This window comes from Cantharellus anzutake (assembly GCF_015039405.1).
Source record: "Cantharellus anzutake strain C23 chromosome Unknown EI90scaffold_7, whole genome shotgun sequence".
Lineage (NCBI taxonomy): Eukaryota > Fungi > Basidiomycota > Agaricomycetes > Cantharellales > Hydnaceae > Cantharellus > Cantharellus anzutake.
This window is the reverse complement of record NW_024066957.1, coordinates 22,761-43,611: the sequence shown is the minus strand read 5'-3', so window position 1 is coordinate 43,611 and position 20,851 is coordinate 22,761. Positions and strand designations below refer to the sequence as shown.

Sequence of the window (20,851 nt, the reverse complement as noted above, 5' to 3'; positions counted from 1 at the left end):
CTCACACAATGCACTTATATAGATCTCTGAGGGACAAAAGCGCTAGCAACAATGAAAACCTTAGCTTTGTCTCAATGGTGGAAACGTATTGTTGACTAGCCAACCATCGGCACAAAGGGCATCGGAATGCCATATCAACAATTCGTTCATTCTGCTGGAAAATCAGGCAGCTGAAAGAGCTCAAATCTAGCTATCCGCGATACTCATATGGACCCAGCATCCTCCCTGTTACAATCAATCAGAGGGTGCGTTCAACTTCACAAAGAACCGACGCACTTTGATGAACAAACTAATAGACATTTTCGGCCATATCGTCTCGATCCCCTTTCTACCTGGTGCGCCTCTCCATGATGCGGGCGGGCATGAACCATCAGGCGCATCTTCTTGTTGGCGGAGGGTGAATGTGTCAAATGTTTGGAGTATTCGAATCATTACTATCGGAAAGAGGATGGAGTCCATGAGAAAATCAGGCACAAGGTCAGGGTGTACGAAACGGCATACTAAAACTTGCTTGGTTGTACGCGAAGTTCTGTAAGGGAAGGAGCAGCAATGAGCAACCACTCATTCGGATTCCAAATGTAACATTGTTATCAGCACAACCGCACCCACCCGACCCAGACAAATCCTTGGCCCAGTGCTAAAAGGTAGGAACATAAATGGATCATCAGTCATCTTCTTCACCCTCTCCTTGTCAATCCACCTTTCAGGATCGAATTCGTCCGCATCAGAGCCCCATAGATCTTTCCGACGCTGCATGAGTAGTGGCATGAACAAGACTGTCGTACCACCAGGAATGTAGATGAGTTTTCCATTGGTGGTTTGGTCAGCAGGAAGGAGTGTCGATAATCTCGATGAGCGAAGGTTTAGTGGGGCGGGAGGGAAGAGACGGAGTGTTTCGTTGAGAACAGCGCGCACTGTTTGATTCAAAGATTGAATCAAAAGGGGGGAAGGTGGAAAAATTCACTCACGATATCTCATCTTTCGGACGTCATCGAAAGTCGGGGGCCCATTGGGGACATGTGTCAGTACTTCTTTTCGTAATATCGCCATTACATCCGGATGTAAGCAAAGCAGGTATGTGGTGAATGTTAGCAGCGCAGCAGTTGTATCCCGAGCTGCCGTAAGGATGTTGAACAGCTATTGTACAAAATGAATCAGGGTTTGTCATGAAAATGAGGATGTAGGTGTGTTTTACCTCATCCCTAATCAACTTCAAGTCACTCGTCATATCCACCAAATGATCTACTAGATTTCCTTCATCAGGATCACACTGCTTCATCCCCCTCTTCCTTTTTTCCTTCAAAGCATCCTCGATAAGAGGATCAATAAATGCATCAACAGCTAACCTATGGATCTTCGTCTCATCTTTCCAGAATTCCATCAACCCCCAAACCTTCAAAGGCCCTCTCAGATTTCGAATAAGCGTGATTTCCTGCAACTTCTCGAACGCGTAAATGAATGAACCATAGGAACCCTCAAGCTCGGTTCCTTTTGGACCCAGTTTGGATTTTTTGTTGGGGGGAGGAAGGGGAAGGTCAAGTGTGTTGAAAGTTGTACTGCCGAAGAGAAATTCGCCTGCTGCATCCATGGTGAATCGGGAAAAAATGTCTTGGATGTCTATGGCTTGGGAGCTGTTGAATCGGGCAAGGAGATGGGCGAGAACCTTCTCAGTGTACCGTCCGAAAATGTTGAAGTCTTGGACACGTTCACGGGCTGTATTTCATACAGAGGGCGGAATGTAATTATTAACGGTATATCGAGGTGAGGATGACAAACCAAAGAAGGGGCGTGTCAAGGCTCTGTGGGCCTTTGCCTCGGCACCGTCCACTACGAAGATCCCGTCACCGAACGACCCTTGAGTCCTATATGGAAGACCGCCAAAGAAAGGCAAAAATTAATTAGCCAAAGGTGAGCAGGAGGAAGCGAAGGCTTGGAGGGAATTGAAACCAGCTCACTTGATTCGCAGGTCAGGTCCTTTCCAAAAGTAATCGGAGCTTGTAGCTAGCACCGTCTGCATGACCCTATGGTCCCTTGTTACATAGATATCCTCCCAAAGCGTTCCAAGGTTGAACGTTGTCACTTCATCCCCGGTTCCAAGCGACGTAAACATACGCTCAAAATTCTCCAGAACATATCCTTCCTCGGAGAGTTGTGCCAGTCTTTATGGATGTCGGGAATTCAAATATGATAGTAATCTTTCTAGCATGGCAGGTGAGTAAAAAGCAACATACGATAAAGCAATATCCAAATTCCCGGGCCATTTTCCCTTCAGCCTAGGAAGGTACACCACACCCATTTTCTTTGCCTCGTTATGATTCTTCCAGTCTGCGTATTTGACGTTCACCGTCCAATATGCAAGACATATCAAGAGGCGCCAGAGACTTCGTAAGAAGAACCCATCGGAGAGCAGAGACGGAAGGAACGAGAGCAGAACAGAGGCGATAAGGAGAGGTGGGATGAAATCCCTTGCGAGCTCCAGTAGGAGGTGGATGCGATAGTTATAGTTTAGAATCGATGGCATCAGCGAGGCGAGGCTGGAACTATGCCCCTGAGACTGCACGCACAGCAGAAAAGGCGCAGAATATATAGTGCTGACTGAATGTACAGAAGTCTCTTACCAACACTGGTGCGAAGACTAGAAACGCCAAATAGGACAATCATATTGGTATTATGAAAGATAAGGTGATCAATCCCTCAAACCCCCAACATTTGCCTCCGGCAGTGCTGCACGGAGGTTGTCCAGATGGTCGAAAGTCTCTACTTTAGTAGAGGTTGGGATCCTGCCTACGAAAGTCTGGTGCAAATGAATACTAAACCTAAATGCCCCACCCAGCACGTTCCACAACGCTCATGTGCATGCGAAAAGAAAATGTAAAATACGATTCCAAAAGCAACCAGAGTATTTAAATTGTAAATATGTGAGATGTAAGTCTAAGCAATGTGTCCAGCTATCGTACTTCGTAACTATGACCCAACCTTCCCAACCCCCCCCAACGACCCAACGACCCAACCCAAGCCTCCCACCCCCTGACCCAACGCCTAACCAATTCAAAATTGTATAGACACATAAACACACAACTACCCGCGACCCTTCCCGACCCCCTAACCCAACCCCCTACCCAACGCCCAACCGATTCAAAATTGATTAGACACATAGACACAAACACACAACCACCCGACCCAACCACCCGACCCAACCTCCCAACCCAACCTCCCAACCCCCCGGCCCAACACTCAACCCCTAACCCAAATACTCAACCCATGGTAGGTGCCAAAGAAAAAAAAAAAAACAACAACAACAACAACAACGAAAAAGGGACAACAACTCTGAATCGAACAGGAATCCCCAAAGCAGGATGGCCACCCAGAAGCCGGTTTTAACCATTAGGGTAAAGAACCACCGATATCGGCTGCCGTTGAAATCATAAATATGTATTATTATACACAATAAGAAACCGGAATCAGTTCCATACAAAAAATAAACAATTTCTCCTCCGAAAAAAAAGAAGCACGTGGTCATTCACGTGCTTTTTGAGGAACGTGCTGGGTGGGGCATTTAGGTTAGCTCAAAAGAATTAAGGACATGATGGACTCGACCAACTGAATAGGAGCTAAATTTCAAATATATAATAAAGTCAGGTTGAATGTATGCTTCTATTCAGTTTTTGTATTGTCCTATTCAGTTTAATTAACGTAAGCAATGCAGTTCTCTGAGCCGTGGGAGCTGTGTCAATGTTAACAATTGTACTAGATGACCTATCTTGGTGTAATAATAAAAGATGGAGAGGTCGTTTGAGCGATTCCATTGCAAAAAACCCCATGAAAAACGGTTGAAAACTGAGGGAGATACGAGTGGTGGCCCATCCCAGCGCGAGTTGTGTGTGTGGGAAACAGTGACCACGCCTCATACAGGCTGTTTGACGATGTGCGTTAATAATAAGATATGTAGGGGCTGTTTGTAAGAGCTCATTGAAAAAAACCCGACGAAAAACGAATGAGATTTGACAGAGATATGCATGTACATGTCTTTTGTGTGTGAAAAAATGTGAAAATCCGTCTTACTGCCTCATAGACCCTCATTCGCGATTGACGCCAATAATATAAGATGATGAAGGCATTGTTACAAGTATGTACGAAAAAAACGGTGAAAAACGAATGATAATTGACAGAGATACGAATGTATATGCTTTTTTTTGTGAAAAATTGTGAAAAACCGTTCCACTGCCTCATGAACGCTTATTCGCGACTTGCACCAATGATAAAAAATAGCCAGGGAGTTGGTACGGGCCCATTAAAAGAAACCCGACGAAAAACAAATCAGAATTGAGAGAGATACTAATGTACATGCTTTATTTGTGGAAAAAACGTTCCCCCTCCTCATTCACGCTGATTCACGACTTTTACCAACAATAACAAATGGAAGTGGAGGTAGTACGGGCCCATTGAAAAAAACCCGACGGAAAACGGTCAAGAATTGAGGGAGATACCAATCCAGTGTCAGCTCCGCGGCTGATCTGGGCGTGGGAAACGATCCCCAGCACCCTACAGGTGTTTTAAAAATATAAAAAAATATTAAGTACTTGCGTTAATAATATTTAAAGTAGCATGCAAATTTTCAAAACAGTTGGTGCAGTATCAAGCGAGATATGATAAATTATTCCATTAAATTTCACTTGGCACCCTCAAGATCGCAAGATATCAGGTTAAGGTAATAATACACATTGTAGAGGGCATTGACACGCGCCCGTTAAAAAAAACCCGAAGAGAAACTAATAAGAACTGACAGAGATACGATTGCAGTGTCAGGTCTGCGCATTATCTGTGCGTGGGAAACGGTCCCCAGCACCCTACAGATGTTCTAAAAATATGTAAAAATATTCTGTACTTGCGTTAATAGTATATAAAGTGATTCGAAAAATTCCAGGACATTTGGTTCAGTATCAAGCGAGATATAATAAATTATTCTATTAAACTTCACTTGCCACCCTCAAAATCGCGCAATAATGAGCCGGGCCAATAATGATAATTGTAAATAGCATTAACACGCGCCCGTTAAAACAAACCCGAAGCGAAACGAATAAGAACTGACAGAGATACGAATGTAGTGTCTGCTCTGCGCGTGGTCTGTGCGTGGGAAACGTCTTCCAGTGCCTCACCGCATGTGAAGGAAAATATGGAAAAATGTCAAAAACTTGCGTTGATAATATATAAATTAGTACGCAAATTTATAAAACATTTGGTAAAGTATCAAGCGAGATATAATAGATTACTCTACAGTTTGTGCATGGGAATGCGATAAATCGCTGTAATCTCCTCAGGATCGCCGAACGACGAGTCGGACCAATAATACAACATGTAGAGGACATTGAGACGCACCCATGGAACAAAACCCGACGAGAAACGGATGAGAACTGACAGAGATATGATAGATTTATGTAAAGAATCACGTGTATATGTTTAGTTTGAGAAATTCACGTGAGCAATTGAGCATAACCTCCCACAACTTTTTTCGCGCACAGACATATGCGAAAAAGTACTAATACCCCCACTCAAAACCGGTTTACACCCCCCCATGGGAGCAATTCTTTTTTGTTCCCATGTGGCTTTGGCATGTAAAATAGGTAGATAAATGGATAAAATAGATAGGTAAATAAAAAGTAGATAAATAGGTCATAATAATCGTAAATAGTAATAAAATAATAATAATAATAATAATAGTAGTAGTTGTTTGTCATTGTATTAGTTAATTTTTTTTTTTTTTTGGTTGTTTTCGCTAATTAGTTATTAATAAATAATGATAGTAATAGCTGTTTTGTTGTTGTGTTAGTTATTTTTTTGGTTGTTTTCGCTAATTAGCATATACAATTAGATAATAATAGTAATAGTGGTGTTGTATTAGTTATGTTTTCGAAATTGGCATCTACCATAAATAGTAGTACTGTTGTATTCTCTCTTTTTCTTTTATTTCGCTATTAGCATGTAAAAATAAATAGGTAAATAAAATTGAATAATTGAAATGCGGAGCAGAATCAAATGAAGGGTTCCATATAAGGCAAAAATTCGAGAAAATTCACGGCAACATGGTACAACATGAAGCAGAAACATCCAAAAAAAATAAAACCAAGGTGTCCTGTATAAAATAAAATCTGAAAAAATTGCGGCAATGTGGGACAACAAAGGAAAATAGATTTTATATAAAATAAAATCCAGAACATTCATGGCAACATGGGACAACATAGAATAGAAGATAGAAAAATAAAAGGAAGGTGTGCTATATAAAATAAAATCGAAAAAAATTCATGGCAACATGGGGAACACTGTCCTATCAACTTACAAAGGAATTCCATGTGATGGGAGGTGGTTGGGGTGGTGGATTTGGAGAAATGGCCAGAAAATGAAGAAAAACAACAAATAAAAGGGCCTCACTCCCAGTGCATTGCCAAAGAGGGGGGAAAGGCTTTTCTCATTCCTGTGCATGATTAATAGAGTGGGGTTTGGGGCAAGGCCCTGATGGCCCTCTGCAGGAGCAGGGGTTCAAGGGGCTGGCCCCTTGGTGTAAAAAATAATCAAATATATCCAGGGGGGTTTGGGGCACAGCCCCAGGCTCTCCGCAGGAGTGGGGCTTGGGGCAACGCCCCAATAGCTCTCTGCAGGAGCAGGGGTTCAAGGGGCTGGCCCCTTGGTGCATAAATAATCACCATATATCTCATTATTTCTTTAGCACATGGGGAACAATAATAACAAGGATGTCATTGCATGGGGCGGAGCCCCAATGGGGTCTGGGGCAACGCCCCAGGGGGGTTCGGGGCGCAGCCCCGATGCCCTCCGCAGGAGCTAGAGACCGAAGAACGCGTGGGTGTGCGAGGAACGAGCACCCCACGGGTTTAAGGTCTCTAGTCTACAATGAAGTCAGGTTGAATGTATTGATTCCAAGTAATTATATAAGCTTTTCCCGCGCTCAAGGCCTCAAGGTGGCATCTTGCCATTGCATTGGATGACCTGTAGTGAGGCAATAATAACGAATGGAGAGGACGTTGGCATGAACCCATTGCAAAAAACCCCATGCAAAACGGTTGAAAACTGAGAGAGATATGGGGTGTGGCCCATGCCAGCGCGTGTTTTGAGTGTGGGAAAAGTGTCCACGGCCTCATACAGGCTGTTTGATGACTAAAGTTAATAATACGGTATAGAGAGGCTGTTTGGACGAGCTCATTGAACAAAACCTGACGAAAAACGAACAAGATTTGACAGAGATACGAATGTACATGTGTTTTTGTGTGAAAAAATGTGAAAAAACATCCCACCGCCTCATACACCATCATTCGCAATGTGCGCCAATAATATAAGATAACGAGGACGTCATAAAGAGCATGTCCAAAAAGAAACGACGAAAAACGAATGATAATTGACAGAGATACGAATGTACATGGTTTTTTTGTGAAAAAATGTAAAAACATGTCCTACCGCCTCATACGCGCTCATTCGCGGCTTGCACCAATAATAGAAAATAACCAGAGAGGTGATCCGAGCCCATCAAAAGAAACCCGACGAAAAACGAATGAAAATTGACAGAGATACTAATGTACATGGTTTATTTGTGGAAAAAACGTTCCACTTCCTCATTCATGCTGATTCACGACTTTCACTAATAATACCAAATAGAAAGGAAGTTACTGCGGGCCCATTGCAAAAAGCCCGACGAGAAACGGTCAAGAACTGACAGAGATACGAATCCTGTGTCAGCTCCGCGCATGATCTGTGCGTGGGAAACGGTCCCCAGCACTCTACAGATGTTCTAAAAATATGTAAAAATATTAGGCACTTGCGTCAATGGTATATAAAATGGTTCGCAAAATTTCAGGACATTTGGTCCAGTATCAAGCGAGATATAATAAATTATTCCATTAAATTTCACTTGGCACCCTCAAGATCGCGAAATATCAAGTTTGGGTAATAGTACGGATTGTATAGGACATTAACACGCACCCGTTAAAAAAAACCCGAAGAGAAACGAATGAGAACTGACAGAGATACGAATGTAGTGTCTGCTCTGCGCATGGTCTGTGCGTGGGAAACGTCTTCCAGCGCCTCACGGATGTCAAAAGAAATATAGAAAAATATGAAATCTTTGCGTTAATAATATATAAGATAGGACGCAAAACTATAGAACATTTGATGCAGTATTCAGCGAGATATAATAGATTACCATACAGTGTGTGCATGGGAAATGAGTAAAATCGCCATCATCTCCTCTGGATCGCGGAACGATGGGTCGGACTAATAATACAACATGTAGAGGACATCAAGACGCGCCAATTGAAAAAAACCCGAGGAGAAACGGATGAGAACTGACAGAGATATGATAGGTTTATGTGAAAAATCACGTGTATATGTTTAGTTTGAGGAAATTCACGTGAGCAATTGAGCGTAACCTCCCACAACTTTTTCCGCGCACAGACATATGCGAAAAAGTACTAATACCCCCACTCAAAACCGGTTTACACCCCCCCATGGGAGCAATTCTTTTTTGTTCCCATGTGACTTTGGCATGTAAAATAGATGAAATAGATAGATAAATAGATAAAATAGGTAGATAAATAGGTCATAATAGTCGTAAATAATAATAATAATAATAATAATAATAATAATAATAATAATAGTAGTAAATAGTGAATAAATAATTATAGTAATAGTAATAGTAGTAGTAGTATTTTTGTTGTATAAGTTATTGTTTTTTGTCGAAAATTGGCATGTACAATCAATGGTGGTATTGTTTTTTTCTTTGTATTTTCGCTATTAGCATGTAAAATAGATAAATAAATAGGAAGTAAGTAAGTTAAAATCCGGAGTTTCCAACAACAGAACCAAATGAACTAAGGTTCCAGATAAGGTAAAAATTCGAAAAATTCACGGCAACATGGGACAACATGAAATAGAAACATCCAAAAATAAAACCAAGGTATTCTATATAAAATAAAATCTGAAAAAATTGCGGCAATGTGGGAAAACCAAGAAAAATAATACCAAGGTATTCTATACAAATTAAAATCCAGATAATTCACGGCAACAGGGGACAGGAAAGAATAAAAAGATAGAAAAATAAAAGGTGCTCTCTATAAAATAAAATCAAAAAAAATCATGGCAACATGGGGAACACTGCTTTATAAATAACAGCAAAAAACCTGATAGAGAATGAACAAATTTCATGGTAAATTTGTGGAAATAGCCAGAAAAACAGCAAATAAAAATACACAAATGTGCTCAAGGGTGTAAGGTGGGTATGTGGTCCATGTAATTTGTGTGTAGCAGGCCCCACTTCCAGTGCATTGTCAACAGGGGAAAAGGCATTTCTCATTTGTGTACATGATTAATGGGGGGGGGGGGGGTTTGGGGCGCAGCCCCAAGGCTCTCCGCAGGAGTGGGGTTCGGGGCAACGCCCTGATGGCCCTCCGCAGGAGCAGGGGTTCAAGGGGCTGGCCCCTTGGTGTAAAAAATAATCAAATATATCCAGGGGGTTTGGGGCGCAGCCCCAGGCTCTCCGCAGGAGTGGGGCTTGGGGCAACGCCCCAATAGCTCTCCGCAGGAGCTGGGGTTCAAGGGGCTGGCCCCTTGGTTCATAAATAATCACCATATATCTCATTATTTCTTTAGCACATGGGGAACAATAATACCAAGGATGTCGTTGCATGGGGCGGAGCCCCAATGGGGTCTGGGGCAACGCCCCAGGGGGGTTCGGGGCGCAGCCCCGATGCCCTCCGCAGGAGCTAGAGACCGAAGAACGCGTGGGTGTGCGAGGAACGAGCACCCCACGGGTTTAAGGTCTCTAGTTGCATTAAATAAGGTACAAATTCTTAGGTAATTTCCCGCTACTCCGTAGAGGGTCCTGTAAATTTAAGCCCCACGCTGTGCACAGGGTCCACTTTTCCCATCATGACAACGACGATATGATTCTCTCCCTTATAACTCTGTTAGCTAACACCCAGTCGTCTCCGTACGACTTCTGCGTGGAAAACGCCTTGTGAAGAACCTGAAGACAGAAGGGGAAAAGCGTTCTGAAATAGTGATAACGCAAAGAACGAAGACATATCCACAAATCCCAAACCAAACGTCGAAAGGCAGTTGTGAGGAAAGTGGCGGGCCCTTGCCGCGACAGGCGGCGTCCACCAGTTATTAAAATCCAAAAGGGGACTTCCGTACATAATTGACCACATAATGTTTTTTGTTTTACTGAAAAGTTTTAGTGGAACCCCAGCGGCTTTCGCGAGACAGGTGTATTTGGTGTTTTGATAAACCCATGTAGTCGTTGTACCGTACCCAATCCAACACATAGGGAAGTGCAACCAAGGCTGCAAATATTTACGCTAGTCAATTGTGAATATATGTCGGGATCGCACAACTCTGAGGCTCAGCCGTGAAGTGGACATACATGGACAAGCGACATTGAATTACTGTCCGTCGAATACTCATTTGTGTTGAGGGTACAGTTACCGATCTTGACAAACAGTGCTGGGCCAGTGAGACCGGCGAGCCTCCCTTCTATACACGCAATTCTCTCATTGAAAATTCAATCTTGCAGTTTGGCTGCCTTGGAAATCAGGCAACTGAAAAAGCTTAAATCTAGCTATCCGCAATACTCATATGGACCCAGCATCCTCCCTGTTACGCCCAATCAGAAGGCGGGTTCAACTTCACAAAGAACTGACGCACTTTAATGAACAAACTAACAGCCATTTTCGGCCATATTGCTTCGATTCCCTTCCTACCTGGTGCGCCTCTCCATGATGCGGGCGGGCATGAACCGTCAGGCGCATCTTCTTGTTGGCGGAGGGTGAATGTGTCAAATGTTTGGAGTATTCGAATCATTACTATCGGAAAGAGGATGAAGTCCATGAGAAAATCAGGCAGAAGGTCAGGGTGTATGGAACGGCATACTAAAGCTTGCTTGGTTATACGCGAAGTTCTGTAAGGGAAGAAGCAGCAATAAACAACCATCCATTCGGATCCCAAATGTAGCACTGTTATCGGCACAACTGCACCCACCTGACCCAGACAAATTCTTGGCCCAGCGTTAAAAGGTATGAACATAAATGGATCATCAGTCATCTTCTTCACCCTCTCCTTGTCAATCCACCTTTCAGGATCGAATTCGTCTGCATCAGGGCCCCATAAATCTTTCCGACGCTGCATGAGAAGTGGAAAGTACAAGACTGTCGTGCCGCCAGGGATGTAGATGGGTTTTCCATTGGTGGTCTGGTCAGGAGGAAGGAGTGTCGATAATCTCGATGAGCGAAGGTTTAGTGGGGCAGGCGGGAAGAGGCGGAGTGTTTCATTGAGAACAGCGCGCACTGTTTGATTCAAGGAATTGAACCAGAAGGGGAAGATGGAAGAATCACTCACAATATCTCATCTTTCGGACGTCATCGAAAGTCGGGGGCCCATTGGGAACATATGTCAGTACTTCTTTTCGCAATATCGCCATTACATCCGGATGTAAGCAAAGCAGGTATGTGGTGAATGTTAGCAGCGTAGCAGTTGTATCCCTGGCTGCCGCAAAGATGTTGAACAGCTATTGTATAAAACGAATCAGGGTCTGTCATGGAAACGAGGATGTAGGTGTGTTTTACCTCATCCCTGACCAACTTCAAGTCATTCGTCATATCCACCAAATGATCCACCAAATTTCCTTCATCAGGATCACACTGCTCCGTCCCTCTCTTCCTTTTTTCCTTCAAGGCCCCCATGATAAGAGGATTGATAAACGCATCAACAGCTAAGCTATGGATCTTCGTCTCATCTTTCCAGAATTCCATCAACCCCCAAACCTTCGCACTCCCTCTCAGACTTCGAATAATCACGATTTCCTGCAACTTCTCGAACGCGTAAATGAAAGAACCATAGGAACCCTCAAGCTCGGTTCCTTTGGGACCCAGTTTGGATTTTTTGTTGGGGGAGGAAGGGGAAGGTCAAGTGTGTTGAAAGTTGTGCTGCCGAAGAGAAATTCGCCTGCTGCATCCATGGTGAATCGGGAAAAAACGTCCTGGATGTCTATGGCTTGGGAGCTGTTGAATCGAGCAAGGAGATGGGCGAGGACCTTTTCAGTGTACCGTTCGAAGGTATTGAAATTTTGGACACGTTCACGAGCTGTATTTCATATGGAGAAAAAAAGGGGGGTGGAATGTGAGTATTAACGATGTATCGAGGTGAGGGAGACAAACCAAAGAAGGGGCGTGTCAAGGCCCTGTGGGCTTTTGCCTTGGCACCGTCCACTCCGAAGATCCCGTCACCGAACGACCCTTTGGTCCTATATGCAAGGCAGCCAAAGAAAATTGGTCGTAAAAGGCGAAGCGAAGGCTCAGAGAGGAATGAAATTAGCCCACCTCATTCGTAGTTCATGACCTTTCCAAAAGTCATCAAACCTTGTAGCTAGCATCGTCTGCATAACCCTATGGTCCCTTGTTACATAGGTATCCTCCCAAAGCGTTCCAAGGTTAAACGTTGTCACTTCATCTCCGCTTCCAAGCGATGTAAACATACGCTCAAAATCCTCCAGAACATATCCTTCCTCGGAGGGTTGTGCCAGTCTTTATGCAGATCGGGAATTCAAGTATGACATTATAGGATAGTAATCTTTTCAGTACGAAGTCCTAGCAGATGAGTGAAAGGCAACGTACGATAAAGCAATATCCAAGTTTCCGGGCCATTTCCCCTTTAGCCTGGGAAGGTACACCCCACCCATTTTCCTGGCCTCGTTATGATTCTTCCAGTCTGCGTACTTGACGTTCACCATCCAGTATGCAAGACATATCCATAGGTGCCAGAGGCTCCGTAAGAAGAATCCATCGGAGAGCAGAGATGGAAGGAACGAGAGGAGAGCAGAGGCGATAAGGAGAGGTGGGATGAAATACCTTGCGAGCACCAGTAGGAGGTGGATGCGATAGTTATACTCTAGAAACGATGGCATGGCGAGAGAGGAAGTCTCTGGTGCGAAGACAAACTAGAAACTCCGGACAGTACAATCGTATTGTTACGAAACACAGGGTACCACGACCCATATTTGTAACATTGGTAGTCCTTCAACACTTGCCGCTTCCTGAATTGCTTCCGATATACTCGACAGTGCTGCATAGACATTGTCCCAAATGGCCGGAAGTTCGGGATTGGTACAAATGAATAAGATATGATGAACCAGAGAGAGACCTTAATATTGATGTTCCCGGTATATATGCTGACCGGAATAGCCTTGCCATTTGCTGGAGGCTCTTGGCCAGGCGGTGCTTTGATGCTGTCCGTTTCGAGTGACGAACGATATGATATTGCCGCTTTGGCAACATGTGCTTGAGTCCGCATGTCATGTCAATTATGGAATATGGCTGTCACGTCGATCTTTCCATCAAATTGGTAATATCGTTCTGCACTTCTTTCTCCCATCGCACCTTTATTAAGCTGTCGCGGGTGTTCTTTCCCCTCTTCCTTTGTCCGCCATGAGCATACTACATTACTTAATTATTATATGCATGCATCACCATAACCCAAGTGATGTATGTATATACATGATATGTTGATGAGTTGTTCGTGTTGAAGTTTCTTGATTTGTACATAGTGAATTTGAGTCCTGCGGAATGTACTTCTTGCGCACGGACATTTCCCCACAGGATTGCCCCATGCTTCCGTCCATGTTGATGGACGCAGTCGAGGATGGCTTAAAACTTGCCACTTCGCGCATTTTTTCCCCTCTCTCCTCAGTTCGCATACTTGGAACTGAGGTGAGATCCGCTTTATCTTTGGAACCTAGTCTTAGATGTTCTGATAATGTAAATACTTTTTTAGCGCTCGTACGGCGCTAGTTCATAATTCTAATAGTTCGTAGGCGAAGCATAGCGCAAGTGCACGTGGGACAAGGGCACCTCTCCAGATGTAACCACGCCAGCGGCATAAGTAGCTATGGTAATGACAAGATATCAGACAAAAGTGATAAAGATCGAAATCAGATGCGAATAAGCACTACATCTGGCACGTAGGCAAGAGTGAAACATGGACGAAAGGGCATCATATCAATAACTGATATGAGCATGATAGGCGCATCGTCATGGCTCATCCAGCACACGCCCCAGCACTTGCCGCGATCTACATTAATATCAATATTATTACTGCCTCCTGCATCGCTTCCGACATGTGCGACCCGCATATATAGGGCCCATGTCCGGGTGTCGGCGCAAAGCTGAAAATGGATGAGGGCATTCTCGGGCCACGGGCTGCAGTGTTGCTAGAGAAGCGTGGGACTGAACACGGGCGATGAACATCAGAATGGATCCCTTGAGTGTACATCGAATCGCCGAGATTCAAAATGAGCAAGTATCAAACGGAAGGCCAACGCCCTTCATGCGTGCTGTTTCAACAAAACCCATGTGGTTACGTGACAAGCAAGTTCAACACCGTATCGAACTTATGCGTGGGAAACTGGTGGACTGCCACAAGGCCGCTGGCCGTCAGTAGCCCCACTATGTTTAAGAAGCGCACTGTCAAGACTAAGCCAAGGAAGAAGGAGGCATCGCAGGAGCCAGAGGTTCTCGGGGACTCTCGGGATGCTAGCCAATATGACAACGAAGAGGAGAAAGTAGAGTGAGTGGAAACTTAGCTCGCTCAGCCCTTCTGTCTCAGGAATTTTGCCAGTATATAGCTTACAGGACCTTCTAGCGATACGTAGACTCCAGAGGCCGAAGCAGGGTATTGATTATACGAAGCTCAACCAAGGTGCTCCACAAAAGAAGCGCAAGCCGAAAGAAGAGCCGACGTACGGTCTTCAGCCGCGGAAAGGCGATACACATCAAGATGATGATGAGTCAGTTGTTTACTTTGTGAGACAGGTTCAAGCATCGAAATCAATTCCAGTGATCCAGATGACGAAGAATCGAAGGCTCGCAAGATAGTACGCTCGAACAATTTCACCCAGCAAACCAACGCACTTGATGTGGATAAGCACATGTAAGTAGTTAAAGTTGAATTGTTTGTTTTGTAGCTTAGGCTTAATAGGATGGCTTACATTGAAGAGAACATGAAGAAGCGAGGGGCTGGTAGGGATCTTGATGACGAACTTGAAGATGAAAAACCCTACGATCCTCAAGAGGCGCTCTTTAAATTTGATGAAAAATACCGGGCAAAGCCTAAAACACTTGAGGAGGAAGGGAACGTCACGAACAGTTTAGCAATGTTGACTGCCATTCCCGAAGTGGATCTTGGGATGGAGTGAGTGGCTATATTGGACATTTTATATCATTCTTTCTGACGTTTCCACTCAGTGTTCGTCTCAGGAACATAGAGGAAACGGAGAAAGCGAAAAGACATGTTGCAGAGCAACGTCGAGCGCGCTTTCATCAAGGTCAACACAATGAGCCAGATCTTGGATCTACACGATGTTCGTCCAACCATTCATTATCGCTGTTGGCGCTACGAACGCTGACATCGGAATGGGCCGTTTAGTCTTTCGACCAAATCAGCATCCACAGGAGTCTGATGCAGAAGCTCTACGACGAGCGAGATTGGAAGCTCAGGGAATTCACGTGGAGCCAGAGACCAAACGTCCAAAGAATGACCGACGGGATGTGGCCACAGACGAACAGGTGCGTCCCGTGCCTATACCTTTGGCTCACTCTCATTCTGTGCGATGCAAAGGCTATGGAACGTTTCAAAAAGCGAATGAGGAGATAGTGAGCAGTGGCTCAAATAGCCATTGTTGATTAGTATTTATCTTTGTTAAATACCGTCTTGCTGTTCTTCTGTGCATTCTTGCAGTTGTACCTTCAGTGACACTGAATTGAATTAAGCGCTGGTTTCCTAGGAAGGATATGCACCCGGCAGGAGCCGCAATTCACATTTCTCGACGTCTAATTCACTAAAAATGTCCGAATCAGACACTATCGCCCTCTTCGCTGAGGGGACTTTCGAGGAGCAGGTGCATATGGATTACTAAGCTGACGGGGATAGCTTTCTTACTTTGGCATAGGTCCAAGATCTTGTCAACTATATTGTCCGGGGGCTTTCCGATGAAAGCAGAACAACCGCTATAAAACCTTTCCAAGAGTTGTTCATTACCCGCAGCGGTCGGACGCCACTAAATAAGGACGCGGAACGAAAAAAAAAAGTTATATCCATGGTCATCGCCGAAACCAAAACTCTTGGGCAAGGATCGGAACGAGGCAAGAAAATGCGAAGCCTATCGTATTGTCATGTGGTGCTGACATGAGGTCTCAATTTGGCAGAGATTGAAGGATTTTTCAACCTTTTAATATCGCACGTACTGACCCTCTTCACGGATACATCGAGTGCAAAAGGCCAAATTGAACCGTTAATTGCAGTCATCACATCCTCCGCGTCTGAAAGCTCTGTTATCAAGTATAGAATGTACGTTTGCCATCTACCGCGTAATAGCCCTGACTCACTCATTTACAGTCTCTCTAATATTTTCAATGCTCTTCCACGACAATCTCCAATCCGATTGCAGGTGTACAATGCCTTGTTTTCTTTGGCGACGTCGAACAAAGAGTTAGACACAATACAAGTCAATAAATCTACGGTTGACCGCTGGCTTTCAGAGTGGGATGTTTCTCCTGATGAGAAAGGCACATTCCTGAAGTCGTTAGCGATCGCTTTTGAACAAGCGGGCGATGCGTGAGTGCGTCCGGGCTGTTTACGACGTTGCTCATTTTGGCACTGTTCTTATAGTACCACCTCGTACTCCTATCTGTTTTCTCGACTGGAAGTGCTTCCAGATGGATCCTCGGAGGCAGAGCAAGCAGCTATTGATGTGATAATCGCAGCTCTTCGGTTACCGACTGTATTCGATCTAAACAAGCTGCTAAAAACGAGCCGGCTCGAAATAGTGAAGGATCGCCCACTGTTCGCTTTACTTCGGATTATCGCGCAAGGTGATCTGAAGGACTACAAACAATGGGAGAGTGGCAATCAACAGGTTCTGAGTAAATCAGGTGAATCCGTCTGCTTTTTCCTTTTCTGATTTGCGATATGAACATGCGCGCTATCAGGGCTGGATGCGGCCGCCGTGGAAAAAAAAATCCGCTTCTTGACATTGGCTACACTGGCTTCGGATTATGTCGGGAAGGAAATTAGTTATTCGAAGATTGCGTCCACAATACAAGTACCTGAATCTGATGTTGAGCTCTGGGTTATCAATGGTAACGATGAGGTTGAACTATCCGTGGTCATGATGCTGACTGTTGTTCGATATCTATAGCGGTCAGATCAAACCTCTTAGCAGGAAAGCTCTCCCAGTTGACCCAAACTTTCTGTGTTACACGGTCCATAACACGTGCGTTCCAAAAGCCTGATTGGAAATTATTGGAAGAGAAATTGAGCTCCTGGAGGACGAATCTTATTGGCGTGTTGGAGGTGGTGGAAAGTGCACGGAAGTCGGCACAACCTGCTCCCACTGGACCTCCAGTTCATGGCGACCTTGCTAAGGAGGCTCCTGCATCTACCTAGAATAATTTTCTCGAGTGAGGATTTGGGCGATGTATTTTTTGATCCATTGTCGTTGATCATTCTGGAAATGTGGTGTGTCATCAATGCTGACGTCCAATTGTGTGGCGATGTAAGTACTCCGAAGTCGACACGCAACCAATTTGCACCACAATCTCAACATTTGACACGTTGAATATTAACAGTTTTCTGGGACAAGCTAATTATTCTTAGCTCTCAGACCTTTCTTTACATCATTCTTCAGCTTAACTAGATGGCCAGCTTCTTTCGATCCTCCAATTCTAGCAGTCCAAGTCCGTACACGAGAATTAATTCAGACTCCAATCAGTCATCAAGGGGACCGCGTCCTCCTCCCCCTCCTCCCCCTCAGCGTGGAAATGAAACCTTCCTTGAAAAGATAACGCACCGATCTCGACCGCAATCCGCTAAGTCAGCAATATTCCTTTACAGGCACTTCGAGTAAACATGTTGACAGTTGATATACGGCAATTTAGTATGACCGTTGCCAATGCCCCTAATAACGAGTTAGGGCTCACAAACTGTTTGATCGCGAGCCCCACCGATTTTCTGCAACATGGACAACAAGTTCGAGTTAATAGACGCTTCCCCGTCACAGTTAGGTCAGCAATAGATACCTCATTGGTGTCCCCCTTACCGTGCTGTGTGCTCACAATGAACGAAAACCCCTTAGACACGACACAACTCCATCGATGGTTGCTGGCCACATAGAGCCGGGAAGCCTTGGCGTCAGCATGTTTCACCGACAATGGATCGGGCTTAGCCCAGGAGACGTCATTCAAATCGAAACAATAGATTTAGGGGATGAGTGGCTTGGCTCGCTCGACCTGGAGGCCAGTATAATGCTCATTCTCTTAGTCACGCGGAGGCTCTGACGCCACTGCAGGTTGGCTTTAACAAGAAGAATGCCCAAGCAACTGAAGTGTTCGACTCTGAAGATATGAGTCGAGTCCTCATCAAGAACTATAGCAACCAAGTTTTCTCGCCCGGTCAAATTGTGGTTTTTGAGTATCATGGTCAAACTCTACGAGCTACTGTGACAGGGATATCTCTCTTCGACCTTGGGAAAGGTGGAAACCCACTTGGGCCCATGGGTCTTCTGATGGAAAAAACGGACATTACGTTCATCAAAGCCTCCGATAGCTCCATTAAGATCAAGGGAAGCTCCAAAAAGTTGGGCTTCGCAGTAATGGTCTCGGAACCGCCTCTAACAGATCCGTAGGGCACCTCCAAATGCAATTCTGGCGCCAAACTTCAAGTTCGAAGATATGGGTATTGGTGGTTTGGATGCAGAGTTCGCCTCAATATTCCGCCGAGCCTTTGCCAGTCGAGTGTTTCCGCCAGGATTGGTCGAGAAACTGGGCATTCAACATGTCAAAGGGCTGCTGTTGTACGGCCCTCCTGGGACAGGGAAGACACTCATGGCGCGCCAAATTGGAAAGATGCTGAATGCCAGAGAGCCGAAGATCGTTAATGGGCCCGAGATTTTGGACAAATTTGTTGGGAAGAGCGAGGAGAACATTCGAAAGCTTTTTGCTGATGCTGAGGCGGAGGTTTGTTAATACTTTGTCTCATTTATCGCCCACTAATGGATGGGTTTTCATAGTATAAGTCAAAAGGCGATGAGAGTGGGCTTCACATCATTATCTTCGATGAATTGGACGCCATATGTAGGCAACGGGGCACTGGGAGTGCCGGTGGCACTGGAGTTGGGGACACTGTCGTCAACCAACTTTTGTCCAAGGCGAGTGACTGTTTTGAGAGTGAAGAACTTTGTCTGAGTTACTTGGTTAGATGGATGGTGTGGATCAACTCAACAATATTCTTGTCATTGGTATGACAAACCGGAAGGATATGATTGATGAGGCACTCCTTCGACCTGGCCGACTCGAAGTTCACATGGAAATCTCTCTTCCCGATGAGCACGGTCGTCTCCAAATCCTGACCATTCATACCGCGAAGATGCGCAATAATGGGATAATGGACCGCGACGTCGGTCTTCCAGAACTTGCTTCTGTAACAAAGAATTTCTCTGGCGCAGAAATTAATGGTTTGGTGAAGAGTGCGGCCAGCTTCGCTTTTAATCGCCACGTCAAAGTAGGTGTACCCTGCGATCTGAAGTAAATGCTTATGTTTTCTTTAGGTGGGGACAATGGCTGGCATTTCTGATGATGTCGAGAACCTTCGCGTTAACCGAGACGATTTTATGCATGCTCTGGAAGAGGTCCGCCCGCTCTTCGGTGTGTCAGAGGAAGAATTGGAGGCTGTAGTCCAGAACGGGATTATCCACTACGAGACCAATGTCGATGTTAGTTACGGCGATCCTCATTTGCTTAGGACTCCTGATTCGAAATCATCTTAGACATTGTTGCGGGATGGGCAGCTCTTTGTGGAGCAAGTCAAAACGAGTACTCGAACACCCTTGGTCTCCGTTCTGTTGCATGGTACGTCACTAAATAACCGCTGAGTCCCGATCGATATCCGATGTGATTGTAGGACCACCTGGCTCCGGAAAAACCGCGCTTGCCGCAACTATTGCTCAGAGCTCTCAGTTCCCGTTCATTAAATTAATCTCGCCTGAATCCATGGTCGGGTTTTCAGAGGGACAGAAGATTGCCGCAATAAGCAAAGTATTCACGGATAGCTACAAGAGTCCAATTAGTGTCATTGTTGTTGACAACTTGGAGCGATTGTTAGGTGAGAGGCATTGAAAGTTTTGAATCTTCGTTGGAACCTTAAATTCTCATCGCAGATTGGGTACCTATCGGTCCTCGATTCTCTAATGGTGTACTCCAAGCCCTGATGGTATTGATGGGGAAGCGTCCTCCTAAGGTGCGCCCAGCCGATGTGGTTGCAATCCTCTAGCTAACATCTCTGTAGGGGAGGCGGTTGCTGGTGCTCACTACCACATCTCTGCGGCCCATGCTGACCGAGATGCAGATGAATGACATCTTTGATGCGGAGATACGAGTTCCACCGATCACCAGTCTTCGTGCATTAGATCGTGTCTTGGACGAAGTGAAGCTCTTCCCCTCACGGACTGAAAGAGGCAGAGCGCTGGCGTTGCTCGAGCAGGCAGGTTTTGGCCATGAAGGGCGTCTCAACGTGGGCATTAAGAAGCTCCTCAGCGTGATTGAGATGGCTCGCCAAGATCCCAATGACATTGCCGAGAAACTGTGCAGTGCTCTTATTGGACTATTGTGAATTGAGAATTGGAGTTAAAGCTGTGTAATTGTATTTTTACTATTCCATCCCTGTGATCCTGTTGTTGGCGTCGGATTGCCTATTTTAATTCAGTTGGGGGGCGGCCTCGACTCACCAAGGAAAGGTTGAGTCTTAC

General features: G+C 45.0%; 5 protein-coding genes across 5 annotated transcripts; 3 read left to right on the top strand and 2 right to left on the bottom strand.

Annotated features, from left to right (window-relative positions):
• Nucleotides 1-104: 104 nt before the first annotated feature.
• EI90DRAFT_3038868 (cytochrome P450 monooxygenase CYP63) lies at nt 105-2,585 on the bottom strand. The gene is given in 10 exon segments (XM_039058898.1): nt 105-225; nt 277-434; nt 502-529; nt 610-914; nt 969-1,137; nt 1,196-1,713; nt 1,777-1,862; nt 1,956-2,156; nt 2,169-2,171; nt 2,232-2,585. 10 exon segments carry the CDS (start codon nt 2,519-2,521, stop codon nt 187-189), a joined length of 1,797 nt encoding a protein of 598 aa, XP_038920590.1. The 5' UTR covers nt 2,522-2,585; the 3' UTR covers nt 105-186.
• Nucleotides 2,586-10,465: 7,880 nt separating this feature from the next.
• EI90DRAFT_3038857 (cytochrome P450) lies at nt 10,466-12,961 on the bottom strand (the record flags this gene model as incomplete). Its single annotated transcript, XM_039058897.1, has 11 exons — nt 10,466-10,495; nt 10,552-10,656; nt 10,708-10,865; nt 10,933-10,960; nt 11,041-11,345; nt 11,398-11,566; nt 11,625-11,903; nt 11,927-12,141; nt 12,216-12,301; nt 12,378-12,581; nt 12,672-12,961. 10 exons carry the CDS (start codon nt 12,959-12,961, stop codon nt 10,618-10,620), a joined length of 1,773 nt encoding a protein of 590 aa, XP_038920589.1. The 3' UTR covers nt 10,466-10,495; nt 10,552-10,617.
• A 1,539-nt stretch (nt 12,962-14,500) lies between these two features.
• Nucleotides 14,501-15,705, top strand: EI90DRAFT_3144150 (hepatocellular carcinoma-associated antigen 59-domain-containing protein; the record flags this gene model as incomplete). The annotated part of the gene is made up of 7 exons (XM_039065105.1): nt 14,501-14,619; nt 14,678-14,839; nt 14,890-14,982; nt 15,031-15,243; nt 15,297-15,412; nt 15,478-15,617; nt 15,670-15,705. The coding sequence occupies 7 exons, from the start codon at nt 14,501-14,503 to the stop codon at nt 15,703-15,705; spliced, it is 879 nt and encodes a 292-aa protein (XP_038920588.1).
• Nucleotides 15,706-15,895: 190 nt separating this feature from the next.
• On the top strand, nt 15,896-17,496 carry EI90DRAFT_3144149 (uncharacterized protein; the record flags this gene model as incomplete). The annotated part of the gene is made up of 7 exons (XM_039065104.1): nt 15,896-15,949; nt 16,001-16,193; nt 16,257-16,398; nt 16,447-16,665; nt 16,720-16,982; nt 17,040-17,189; nt 17,249-17,496. The coding sequence occupies 7 exons, from the start codon at nt 15,896-15,898 to the stop codon at nt 17,494-17,496; spliced, it is 1,269 nt and encodes a 422-aa protein (XP_038920587.1).
• Nucleotides 17,497-17,746: 250 nt separating this feature from the next.
• On the top strand, nt 17,747-20,715 carry EI90DRAFT_3144148 (AAA-domain-containing protein; the record flags this gene model as incomplete). The annotated part of the gene is made up of 12 exons (XM_039065103.1): nt 17,747-17,922; nt 17,988-18,113; nt 18,185-18,368; nt 18,398-18,684; nt 18,734-19,064; nt 19,118-19,255; nt 19,306-19,608; nt 19,655-19,819; nt 19,874-19,955; nt 20,008-20,208; nt 20,264-20,343; nt 20,392-20,715. 12 exons carry the CDS (start codon nt 17,747-17,749, stop codon nt 20,713-20,715), a joined length of 2,397 nt encoding a protein of 798 aa, XP_038920586.1.
• Nucleotides 20,716-20,851: the final 136 nt, after the last annotated feature.

Coding starts and splice junctions, on each gene's coding strand:
- EI90DRAFT_3038868 (XM_039058898.1), bottom strand. CDS start 2,521: ATGCCATCGATTCTAAACTATAACTATCGCATCCACCTCCTACTGGAG. Junction 1,863..1,955: donor GGACCTGACCTGCGAATCAA/GTGAGCTGGTTT, acceptor TCTTCCATATAG/GACTCAAGGGTCGTTCGGTG. Junction 435..501: donor GTACAACCAAGCAAGTTTTA/GTATGCCGTTTC, acceptor TCTTTCCGATAG/TAATGATTCGAATACTCCAA.